At 32.1% G+C, this 13,441-nt stretch overlaps 1 protein-coding gene across 3 annotated transcripts in view; it reads right to left on the bottom strand.

The window, feature by feature from the left end:
• Positions 1–2,098: 2,098 nt before the first annotated feature.
• LOC128240688 (oxysterol-binding protein-related protein 6-like) overlaps positions 2,099–13,441 on the bottom strand; it is an 81,512-nt gene continuing 70,169 nt past the window's right edge. For all 3 annotated transcript variants that reach the window (XM_052957409.1, XM_052957411.1, XM_052957410.1), the window contains 7 exons: positions 12,911–12,974; positions 12,454–12,532; positions 11,544–11,679; positions 10,297–10,447; positions 9,360–9,486; positions 8,647–8,769; positions 2,099–7,876 (listed from right to left, as the gene is read on the bottom strand). In XM_052957409.1, coding sequence (XP_052813369.1) covers positions 7,771–7,876; positions 8,647–8,769; positions 9,360–9,486; positions 10,297–10,447; positions 11,544–11,679; positions 12,454–12,532; positions 12,911–12,974 — 786 coding nt within the window. In that variant the 3' untranslated portion in view covers positions 2,099–7,770. The remainder of the gene's footprint in view (positions 7,877–8,646; positions 8,770–9,359; positions 9,487–10,296; positions 10,448–11,543; positions 11,680–12,453; positions 12,533–12,910; positions 12,975–13,441) is intronic.

The following is a 13,441-nucleotide window of genomic DNA, read 5'->3' as shown; positions in this document are numbered from 1 at the left end:
GTCACTAGGTCAAATAAATTAAACATCACTTATGTCCACAATCAATGGAACTTGGTCAGTATGTTTGTCATTCCTTGAATTCTTGGTTAAGTTTGATTGCCATGTGGTGTTAAGAACTAAGTAGGTTAATATTGCTTAAGATTTACCTATTTAACGACACTTGAAGCTGCCACATTGGCCATCATGTACATTCTTGCAACGATATTTCAATACAGTCCTTCGATGACTTCTACAATGACCTTCTTTCTTATTCTTGAAGCTACAGCAATGAACAGCAACACAATTGGAATCACGATCTTTAGAAACTATAGCAATACAATTCAGACTGTGTGTACAGATTTACAAATAGACTTAAATATTTTCCTTGAATGAAATTGACCAAAACCTTTGGATATACTTTCTTTTTTTAACCTAACACGGCTAAGGAAATTTCAAGATAATTCAGATGGCAAAGAAGAACATCATCACAACAACAGTCAATTATACAAATTTTTCATAGCAGAATTATTAACAGTAATAAACTTTACTGGAGGATCTATGACCATCTTGGCTCTCTTGTTTTAATAAGGATATATTTACTCCTCAACATCCATTCCTTAAATGACCACAAAAAGGTATTCTTTGCATATTTCAAGAGGTGGGGCCTTCCCTCTGTAAAAAAATTATGTCCATGATCAGTTTGACTTAAGGCCATGAAACTTCACTGGTTGATTACCCTTAACCTTTAGTCTTTGAGGTTAGAAAGTCAAAGGGCATGGACAACACTTGAAAACCTTGTATCTGCAATAACTGATGAGCTTTTGATAAATAACCATGGAAATTCCAGGTGTGAGTCAAAGGTGAAGGTCACTGTTATTGTACAATATTGTTTCTACAACATAATAGAAAACTTGTTGACTTACACTATGAAGCCATTAGCATGCTTTCCTTGCCCCGTGTAGATGACCCTTATTCTTATTGGGCTCAGTATGTCAGAGGTTAAACTCATGGCCAAGAGTGTTATATACTTATGTCTCACTAAGTGTAGAATGTTTTGATCTAGGACTATGAAACTTCATTGGTGGGTTGTTCTTAACTAGCTGTTACCGGTTATTCTTTCGCCATCAGTATGTATAGGGTCATTGTTCTTTGCTTTTTGGAAAAAAAATTCAAAATATTAACTTAAAAAACATTGTTTTTAGGATTATGAAAATTCATTAGCAGGCTGTACCTTACTAGATGAATTGGTGTCAGTATGTCAAAGGTAAAGGTCACACCCAAAATCTGGTTTGGAAAATAATGTGGGCTTACAATTTAAGATTATTTAAAACCTGAGATGACCCCTATAATCATTTTTATCAGTAGATCAAAGTTCAAGGTCATGGCCAATGTAACATTAACTGGTTTGATTTAGGACGATGACCTTTCAGTGGTTGGTTGTACTTTAACGAAGATAAACCCTACTGTTTTGGGTATTAAAAGTCAAGGTCACCACAAATGATGTTTGGAAATTATTTTCTGTGTAATACATATATTTTTTTAACTATGCCATTAAATGTATTCAGAAGATTACCAATATTCTCTTAGTGTGAAAAGATCAAAGGTCAAGGTTACAGCCAGTTGGTTGGAAAAGTTGTTAAAATTTGCAGAAGGTCAAAGGTCAAGGTTACAGTCAGTTGTTCGGAAAAGTTGTTATAATTTGCAGAAGGTCAAGGTTACAGCCACAGTTGTTTGGAAAAGTTGTTAAAATTTGCAGAAGGTCAAAGGTCAAGGTTACAGCCAGTTGTTTGGAAAAAGTTGTTATAATTTGCAAAAGGTCAAAGGTCGAGGTTACAGCCAGTTGTTTGGAAAAGTTGTTATAATTTACAGAAGGTCAAAGGTCAAGGTTATACAGCCAGTTGTTTGGAAAAGTTGTTATAATTGGTGAATGTTTTGACATAGAAGCCTATCCTTATTGTTTTGGGACTAAGTGAATCCTTGGATAATCTTGAGTAAAATTGAATTCCTTAGTCTGGTTCCCTGCTTACTGATATTCCATACAGTACGATAGCGATAGTGTTAGGGGAAGGTAACTTACTTTTCCTACATAACAGCATGGGAATAAGAATTCAAGATTGAAAAAAAAGCAATATAATTTATTGACAAATTATTTTCAATAACAGGTAACTTTAAAATGATAACAGAGATATCTTATCAAATACACACTGAATACAGTACCCGGAAGAGTTTGTTAGTTGTAAGTTAATGTTAGTTGTAAGTTAATGTGGATTTAATGGCAAAAACAAATAGGCCCCTCTCTGAAGGTATGCTATTTTTAACAAATAAGTTCTTAAGTTAATTCATAAACTTTCAAATTTAGAAATATGTTGAAAATATTTGAAAAATTAAATTTGTTTTAAAGACAGCAATTCTTTCATGTTAAAATTCAAACAAAGCACAATGATTCATGAACCAACTACCTATTTCAAAATGGAGCATCAAATAAAATTCAAGGCAGTGGCTAAATTGATATGCTTTCAAAATCCCGATAAATATTTGCCTAAAGTATAATCCTAGTCAAACTGCAGCATAGACTCATATCAAGGATTGTATTGAAAGATCACTTTATCAAATATTCTATATTATCTCCTACACACAGGGTACAGAAGGTAGAATAATCAGCTCTGTATGTGCTTATCAAACATTGCTCCTCCTGTGCCAATTTGTTACCACCGTTCGCAAGAGTGTATTTGGAAACAAATTGTTCTATTGGTCAAGAAAGACACATATAGTTTGAATTTGCAAAAGACACTTTCAATCAATAAGTGATCTTAAAGCTGCACTCACACAGATTGACCAATTTGACAACTTTTTTTTTTTTGGAATGAACCAATTTTGATGTAAATATCTGGAAACCAGTGTTATACTGGTGATATAATATCAGATCAAAGTTTTTAATATTAATGTTCCAAAATTGAAGTGTTATAGCTAAAATAAAACATCAATTTTTGAATGTAAATATGAAAAGCTGCGATCCGATCTTTTGTCAGCCGTCTTATGTGATATAAGACGGCTGACAATTACATGAAAATTGGCTCATTCCAAGACAAAAATATAACAGTTGTCAAAATGGTCCATCTGCGAGAGTGCAGATTTAAGGCAATCTTAAACTAAAATTCTTGACCTAGCCATGTTTGATAAAGCTTGTTGATAAGTCAGCCACAGAGAAGATTTAAGTAATAGTGTTACAGAGATAATGCTACAAGAGTTGTTAAATACATGAAGCAAACCATTATGCCCCAGAATCCCGGCTGTGACATTTGGGGGTAGTTTTAGTTTGCCACATTGAATGAATTCAGATTGCCAAAACGACTGCCAATAGAATGAATTGTCATAAAAAAGAAGTTATGCTTTTCATTGAAATATCATTATTTTCACTAGTTATTTTCACTAAACTGAAAATATCGATTTGGATATTTTCATTGCCCTTGGTTCCGGTATTGCTTAATAAAAATACCGTTGAATTCACTTTGCCAGGTCAAATAATTTTGAGATGAATTACAAATGACGTCATTTCACATCATTATAATTTTAAATGTATTTTTTCAATTCACATAATTTTAATTGACATTTTTTGCTAATGAAATTGCATAAAAGGAACAGAACATCAGTTAAATTTCAGTGTCAGATCGAAAATTATTTCACTTATGTTAACAGAAAATTATGTTTTCATTTGTGTCAGATTTGTATCTGTGCCACTATTAAAAATATAGCTTTCTGTAATGATTCAGTGAAATAAATTTCAATCTTACACTGAAGTTCGAAAAATGGTCTCTATATCATTAAAGACAATCAAAAACACCCAACTGTCACAGATCTGTAAGAAATCCTGTTTAATAAATATACCTCTGAACTTTCTTACAAGATCAATTTCCAGCAGAAAACTTTTTAGGGGGTTTAAAGTTTCTTAAATAATTGTTATATCCCAGTTGTATACATTATTCAGTGTTTAATGCAATGAAAATGATTCCATATAAACCGAATAATCAAGGTTTTTATTTTTGGAAATGTTCGACAAAATAAAACATAAAAACAATCCAAAGATTTGACAGGTAAAACAAACACAATTACATATAACGGGTTTACAGATATACATTTTTTTATTATTTCAAGTAACAAATGATGATTAACAATCCAGAAATAATTTTAACACAACTTAATAAAAGTATATATAATAATATAACAGTAATAAATAAGAGTTCGTTATTTAATTCTTATGTTAAATATACGAGCAATGTATACTTACAAATGTAAGGGTATTTATAATATGTATATTGTTTGTAAAAAAACTTTATTTTTTTGAAATATTGGAAAATTGCATTACATTTGTCAACAAATGAGGATATTGACATTTGGATATAAATTTTGCATATTCAAAATTAGGAATAAACTTTCAGCTACATTTTAAGTCAATGAAAATGGCTAGTCACACGCTGTACTATTAAGAAAATTGGATAGTATTCATAAAACATCTAATGTCAATAATGTATCTCATACTTAAGTCAATTTCTTGAACTTTGTTATAATTAAATTAAGATGATTAGAAGGTGTTTTTTTTAACATAAATGTGTGCATTTTATGTAATGAAAATATTCTTTGAGGACGTCATTAAGTATTTATATCATATAGCCAGTGAGAGGCTTAAATTGAATAATGATCCTTAAATTAAGAAATGACTTAAGATGTTTTATGAATAAAGCCCCAACATTGTATAATTTGTATTCCATATCCAAAAAATAAGAGACTTATAACAACTACTTCTACTGAACACATTTGTGTTTGACTGTCATCAGTTTAAAAACAATTATAATGACATACCAGGTTCAACATAAAGTGGGGATGCAAATAAATGTTCGATAGAATGTTTGGTATTCAAATGTCAATATATAGGTAATCAAATATTTATTTATTTTTTTAAACCCGAACAAGGGTAACATAACCAAATAAATTGTGCTTTTCTAGGTTTTGACAAGTTGAATATATGCCACACTCTGCAATAAATTCTTGTATTCCGACAGCACTAAAATTATTTGACATACAATAATAAGGAAATCGTTGTTTATAGCAAACAGTTAGAGTTTACTACAACATCCAATATATTCATTACGGTAATCGAAAAATATTCAAATATTCAACAAAATAATTACTGAATTTTGCCGTTTGTTTGAATCCCTAATACAAAGCATACTATATGGTCATATACACATTATGACATATACTATTACCTATGGTCTAGTTAAATAACAATTAATCACTTTATGAGTGAAAATGAATGAAAATATTAAGCCACTATAACGATATATGGTATACATATTTCAATTTATCCATGAACAAATGCCAATCTGAGTCATGTTTTTTGTAAATACAACTTGATAATAAGTAAATATTTCTCATAGATATGAGTTTTAATGTCAAAATGCAAACCATTTAAATAATAGAAAATAAAGAGCATGGAGTACATTGAAAAGCAGATATTTGATATGACAGTAAAATATTAACACATAAACATTACTTAAGTGAGTACAAATAATGTATACAGATGAAATATGCCTTTAAAAGATACATGTTAAGCCATTGTAAACAAACATGCCATGTTCTATGTAAGCTGTTCGAGTCATAGTAAATAATATACATAATAAAATAAAAATATAATACAAGTACACAGGAATGCAAAATAATGTTGTTGTTTTTTCAGAACAAAATAAAAGTCAAACTATATAGCCCAATATCCACGATATGATATTTCACCACCTTATCACAGTAGCGAGTATGCCATTCAAAAACATTTCAGTTTATATAAATTGAGCAGAAATTAAAGCAGCACTCTCACAGATTTTACTGTATTGAAAAACTGTTTAATTTTTGGTCTTTGTACGAGTCAAATTTTGAATAAATCTCTGTAAACCAGTGATATAAGACTGCTGACAAAAGATCAGATCACAGAGGTTTATATTTCCATTCGAAATTTGCAAAAATTGGCTCATTCTAAGACAAAAACATAAAAAAAGTTGTCAAAACATTCAATCTGTGAGAGGGCATGCTCTAAACACTTTATTTTAATTCACTTATAAAAAAACACCAGTGTTTTTATCAATCATCATCATGTATGTAGCATATATACATATCTTAGTATATAAAATCAAGTATACAGTGGTAGAACATATGAATCTAATTCCCAACTTATAGTTCAGTTACTGGTGAAAGAATTAAGACCTTTGTCCATACAAGTTATCATTTATGATGGTAAAAAAGAACTGAATTTAAATGATGCAATTCTTTTTTATAGAAACTGAGAAAGAATGAAGATTATCGGACAATAATAACTTCAATGAAACAAAATTATAATTGCCATATATGAGAGCTATTTAATTATCTGCCGTACCCTTAACATATCCAGTCACCTTATTCATGTTATAAACATTATAACTTCTGAGTTCTGTACATGGTTTTAATTCCATAAGGTCCTTTTTTTTTGCATTTTATTTTGACCTATTTCACTTAATGTTTTGACATCATAACTAAATCCCCATCAAACATTGTTAAATTAAACATATTGAGAAGTTTAAGAAACTGCAAAATCTTAATTTTTACAAAATTATGACAGTCTACAGTTTTATAAAAAGTTGCATAATGGAACACTCAGTACCTGTTTTATGCTTTAGGCTTTGAATTGTGTAAGTGCACTCAAATATCGATTTCCAACAAATCGTTTCATTTCAAAAACATTTATCACAAATAATATCAAACATTGATGAAAACAATTGTGAGCATAGCACAACTAACAATAGTGATTTTAAACCTGAATGCTTTATTACAGTGAACTTTCACCACGGAAAATGTTATAATTATGAACTTAAATGATACATGTTCCTGCATATGATGCCATCACCTTCGAGTATAAACATTTGAAGTTATCCTACATGTACATGTATATTAGATAGGTTAAATTGACAAGGTTTGTGGTGATTTTTTATATTTAAACGACCGCCACAGAGCAGATGCCTAAACTTTTCTGTTGTTTATTATAAAAAAAGGCGGTAGATAACGCTAATAAATGATTTAAACCAGAGGTCAAGGCCTAGCTGCAAAAGGGTATATTAGCTCTTGCAACTTGTGTACCAAATTCATTTGAATCTCTGGCAACTTGTGTACCAAATTCCATTTGAATGTCTGGTAACTTGTGTACCAAATTTCATTTAAATATCTTAAATATTTTTAGTTTAATGCCCACGTTTTATTAATGCTGACACCAATGCCACAGTTGGTGACAACACAAAAGCTATGATAGCCTTGACCTTTCCTTTGATAAACGAACAAGCATATAATGCCAAAAATTGAACTGAAATGGCTTTTTTCATTGTGCCCCTCAACCAAACAAAATATTTCTTACAGTGAAATACACATTATATTTATCTATATAATAAGTATATATATTAAGTTCACCAAAGTTTTGTATATATTACTTAGAACATGTTTTTTAAACAGTAAGCAAATCCTTCTCTTCCTATAGTCTTGTCTTCTGTTCTTCGTAACTTAAATATCAATAAATAGCTTTTTTCTTCCACCAATATTTCATCAGCAGTATTGATCTTCTTTCCTCACTCAAAGATTGTAAAAGCCATAAATTTCAAGCAAAAAATACATCATTTTTTTATTTCACTGTTGTTAAAACTGGAGATTTCAATCAAAGTGTATTGTTTCCTAACCAGCTGTGGTTTTATGAACAGCAACAATCATTTCAACCATTCTTTTTCACCATAGTTTGTGGAGCTGAGTTTTGCTAAAGTCCGGGTCTTTCCTTGTTTCCCAGTATTTGTGGTCATACACAAACACATCCTTTCCATTGGCATTGTTCTTCCTGAAATGTAAACACAAGTATTCAGTTATTGTTCTAGAATATACCAGTATGGGTTTTCCACTATTTTTATTTATTCTGAGATTTGAATATACATGTAGGTGCAAGTATGCAACAGTTTTAAGAACATTTATCTACTACTTCGAGAAATGCAATGCATAGGCGGTCATTCTATGTCTTAAATATACACATAAACAACTGTTAACATGTAAATGTGATTGTTCTGATATAATTGTCTGCCCTAGCATTAATGGTTTTGATTTGACAATAAATTATTTGAATCAAATCAGACATTTTGACATTATACTTCCATAAGTGTACAATTGAGGAAGCCATTTGGCTTAAATGGAACCTCTTCCCCATTAATGCTATTGAACTGACATTCCCTTCTATGAAAAACCCACACAAATTAATTTTAACCTGTTGTTTTTTCCTACGAAGTAAACATATGTACTAACACTCAAACTAAAATACACATTCTTTACTGATATGTTAACACAAATAAATATATGCTAATATACAAGAACAAGTATATATGTGCTGATAGGTAAGCACAAATTTTAATTTGCCAATATGTAAGTATTTTGTGCTCATATGTATACCAAAGTATATATGTGCTCATATGTAAAGCCAAAATATATATGTCTAGATATGTAAGCACAGATATATATGTACTGATATTTAAGTCAAAGTACATTTGTGCTGATATGTTAGCAAAAGTATGTATACAGCTAAGTAATGAGCAATTTTTGTAGTTTTAAACACTACATTACCTGAACCAGGCAGGCTTATACTCCTGTTTCTTCGCTTCTCGTTTCTTCCGGCTGTCCCGCTGAAGAGTTTCTACACGGGATTTCTCTTTCTCAGCCTCTGGGATTCTGCCCTCTTCTAATAGCCTGGAAAATTAATAAAGAGACATTTTGGTTTATTTTGCCTACCAAATACAGGACTGTCCACGAAACAGTTTTTTCCAGCTGTCATGCTTAAGTGTTTATGCAAGATTTTCTATGATTCTTTTCTCTTCCAATAGCCTGGGAAAAATGCAAATGTACCATGGCTAATTATAAATCAAGGATGTGATTGATCTTGCAGCTGGAGAGCTGAAACCATTTCGGCCATGGGTGCTTGGGGTGCTTTTGGGGTCAAAAGCACTGATGTAGAAACTTTATAGAAGCTCCTTTGAGTGCTCTCCTGACGTTAAATTTGAAGTAAACTTGAATATCAACTCTAGCAACCAAAAGCAACCAAATTACTTTTATCAGCTAAAAAAAAATGTATATATTTTTTTTATTTTTCTATTTATTATTTTGGATGGAAGGGGTCCCTGGGCCATTAGATCCGCGGAATTCCGCGTATACGCGGAGAAATCACTTCCCTGTAGATACTGCAATACACATTTATGCAACCATCACATTTGTATAGTAAACCAGGAAAACCCATAAAATGCATTCACACATGTTATCAAATTACATATACATGTACAAACCTTTGATCGGGCCTAAACCTTGAGTCTGTGGACGGCAGATGGGGTTTTTCATCAGGAAGGATCTCATTGAGCTCCATGGCGAACCGGGAGAACCCATAGTACATCTCATAGTCTTCTGGCATCATACCTGAAACATGTATGACAGTCATTTAGATTGCTTAATTTTGCCCCGACTATAAAATTCGTTGCACCGATGATGAAATTGGCTATCCCAACAGACTGTGAAATTGGCTGCCCCAATGGTGAAATTTGCCGAAACTAAAAATTGCGGAGAAATAATTTCATTAAATTAGGACAATCTACACTATTATAAAACATCAGAGACAGAGATACAAGGCACATTATTTACTGCAAAGAATAATTAGCATAAGACATTAAACAACAAGAGACATGCAAGCAGATGTGAATGCTCAACTGATTCTCTCCGTTAGTCATGGAGCATAACTCTACAATGAATATAAGCCAGAATTCTTGGCCTTGCTACACATGTGCGTAGCAGTGTACCAAGTTTAAAAACAGTGTTTTTTAACCCTATCCAACATGGGAGTCCTTGCTTCAATTTTATGGGGATTTCGATCAGTTCACAAATGGAACGCCCTGTGGAATTGGCCAAAACAAAATATTGCAAAAAAGGACTTTGTGAAAAAAGAACATTCGACACAGTTAAAAAACAAAGTGACATAAGTTCAAGAAACATTATTTACTGCATTGAGAAATGCTAGCAGATGTGAATGCTCAGCTGTCTGTTTGTCAAGGGTCTCTACAATGGATTTAAGCCATAATTGAGGGCCTTACTACGCAAGTGCCATGGTTCGTACCAGTGTACCAAGTCTTAAGAGAACTATTTTAACCTTGTCCAACATGTTTTTGAATGTTGACAATGGCTGCAATGTTGCAAATGACATCACTGACACTGACATCATTAGATATATCATACCTGGTCGCCATATACACCTTGCTGACGGAGCATGTCCACAGTAAAGAGCCTCGTTCCATTTGCCAAACAAGTTATGGACAACTTTACCCTCGCCATTTTCTATAACACCATACACCTCGTGTCTCTTATCTGATTGGTAGTAGTGGCTTGCCTGAAAAATAAATATATAATAAAGTTTTTATAATGGTGGGTTGAAAGAAAAATAAATTGATAATAAAGCATTTTTTTTGGCTTGCCTGATATATAAAAAAAAAAATTATGGTGGCTTGCCTGAAATATAGATAGATGTTTTTTGCATTGGCCATTATTCAATATTGATCTTATCCTTATCCGTAGATATGTCTCAGTGATTCCATTCAACCTATTAGTCAGCTAAATATACAGGCCAATCAAAACATTCAGTTTCTAATCTTAAATTTAAGTTCAATTCAAGTTGCTTATTGAATACGGCCCTTGAAAAATAAATATATGATATACTTTCTATGGTAGTGGAAGAGGTTGTCAAAAAAATACTTCCGATGATACAACCATGTGCTGTTATTCATCTAGAACATTTCATCTCTTTATTGATCAATCAAATGTTTGACTAACAACCAGTGTCATGCTTATTACAGGGGGAATATGATCTCATATTAGAAGTACAAATTTATTATGAATGAAATGGAATTTATAATGCAGAGGCGTAAAAACTATATACTCATTAGTCAGGCATAATGGACACAGGTTTGCACCGCAAATTACAAACACATTAAAAGGACTAGATACCAGATGATACAATTGCAAGAAAAAAAGAAAAAACTGTCAAAAACTTACATAAAATTGATATCATTGTGTACAAAGCATCTTACTTAACGATGTATCACATCGCTTACGATACATGCATTTTTCGTAATTTTTTAGTATTTTTCCCATTCGAAAATAACTGGGTCTGTCTACCACATAAATCCCAGTTAATTAAAAAATAACCTCGGTATTTATGTATCTGTACTTATCACGTGATTTCACATGCTAAATATACACACTATAGTCTGGGAAACCATTATGCCCTGTTCTAAATGGGTAAGTTCAGCTGAGACAGCACCAAAAGATTTCATAAATCTTGCAAAATGATGTATTATCAGCCTCAATCTAGCTCGTATTGGCAATTCTAGGCTTGTTTGTGGAAATAACGTATTTGCCGAGTTTGGAATCATATGGTGTCTAGCCCCTTTAATAACAGCCATATCCTTTTCATTGTTTCTACTGACCTTGGTGAAGGTGAGTTTGCATACAATGTTTCCATTGGTGATTGTCATTTCTCCAAACTGGTCTACCCAGCGCTGACCACCAAGTATGTTGTGGACGCACGTGGTCACTTTGTTCCATCTATAGTGGTCTTTATGTCTGCAAGAGATATTTATGTGATAATATTTACACCTCAACTTCCATTCTGTAAATGAACTGCCTTTTGGCAATTTTCCAATGTAACATCTTGAATCTTCGTATATATTCGGATCGCAAATCATCGCATATAAATATGGATGTAAAATGAACATTGTTTATCTTGTTATTGTTTGAATTGTGTCAGCAGGTCCCCGAAAAAAATCAGTCAACATGTTAGAAAGTGTTAATTTATGATATGTGAAATGTATTGTTGTCAATTATAAGTGTTTCAATTTTAGGTTTAAAAGTGATTTAAAGTAATTGATTTTTTCTCATGTTATGTGATGTAATTTGATAAACAGTTTCCAGTTACAGTCGGTTCGTTCTATTCACAGAATGGGTGAGAAAAATTACTGTAAGGTATGAAATGAAGTATTTTTTTAACAATCCTTTAATGAAATAATATAATCCAATAATGAAATAATGAACTATTGGCGTAAATATAAGTAATGAATTGCGTGATTGATGTCATTATCAGGGATATGAACACAGTTGGGCTGGTTTAGGTAAGCTTCGGACTCCACACACTTTAACCAGCCCAACTGCATCCATACCTGTGTCTGCAAGGTAGATAAAAATGATGACCTATATTTGGTTTTGATCTAGAAGTCATCAAGACACATTGTAACAGTCCTATAACAACAGCTCACCAAGAGCACCTTAATGATATGTTGGTTGGAAAGATGAGAACTTTAAATTAATTGATTTTTGGCAAGGTGACAATTTTTAACTTACTTGGGCAAGACGACATTCACAATCCCTATCGGTTGTATTTCCATCGACTTGCCCCAGAACTTGGACTTGATTTGAACATCTGGAACATAATGTATTATGACCTAGAACTGATGCATAAACTATGTGAAAATTCAGGATTATATAAATATTTTTATGCTTGAGTGTATATAAGCTAAAAGCATATATATTTACCTTGGGCTGATGGCCTTGAATAATATAAATATTTGTCATTTTCAACTTGAAACATTGGTTTGATTTGTACCTAGGTTGTTTGGAATGTTGTCACTTCAAGTTCTGAACATCACATAAACAAGCCCGTTAAATTCTAACCCTAATACTTTGTGTCACTAACCCATGGAATGACATTTGAGTCACTAAAACTGTCTTGAAAACAAAGCTAAGACAAATGTTCGATAAACCAAAAATTTATGCACAAGTACATTCTAATACGGCCTACCTTGCCATAGCTGGAAGATTTTGGACTCGCAGTAACAAGCAGATATTGGCGGATGGTGGCTCACCTGTAAGAAAACAGAAAGGTAGAATCAAATGTTTTCAAAATAGAAATGTATTAAGTTGGATAACAACATACCGGATGCGCCTGCCTGATAACCTGTACACCGCAAGTAAAACCATAATACCTCCCATTTTTTAAAAAGGGTGTATAAAAAAAAACTTAATAATAATATGCACCTATCAATGTTTATCCCCCACTGGGCAGGTTGAATGGGGTGCTAATAATTGCAATTATTATTTATGTTATATGTGTGAACTATAGTGATCCATTTTGGAATTCATAGAAATTTTTTCAAAGTGATTCATTTCTGACATGTTTTTACATAAACTTATTTTACTGAAATAACACTGTTCAGGGATATCAACAAACCAAAATTCCAACGTTGAAAATTGGGTTTGAGTATGAGGGAGCTAGGCCCCATGTACGTTTAAGGGCTAAAAAAACGTGTTGAAATTGTTTAAAAAGCCAGTA

Source organism: Mya arenaria, chromosome 7 (assembly GCF_026914265.1).
Source record: "Mya arenaria isolate MELC-2E11 chromosome 7, ASM2691426v1".
Classification (NCBI taxonomy): Eukaryota; Metazoa; Mollusca; class Bivalvia; order Myida; family Myidae; genus Mya; species Mya arenaria.
Note: the sequence above shows the minus strand (reverse complement) of the source record. Positions and strands in the feature narration are given on the sequence as shown.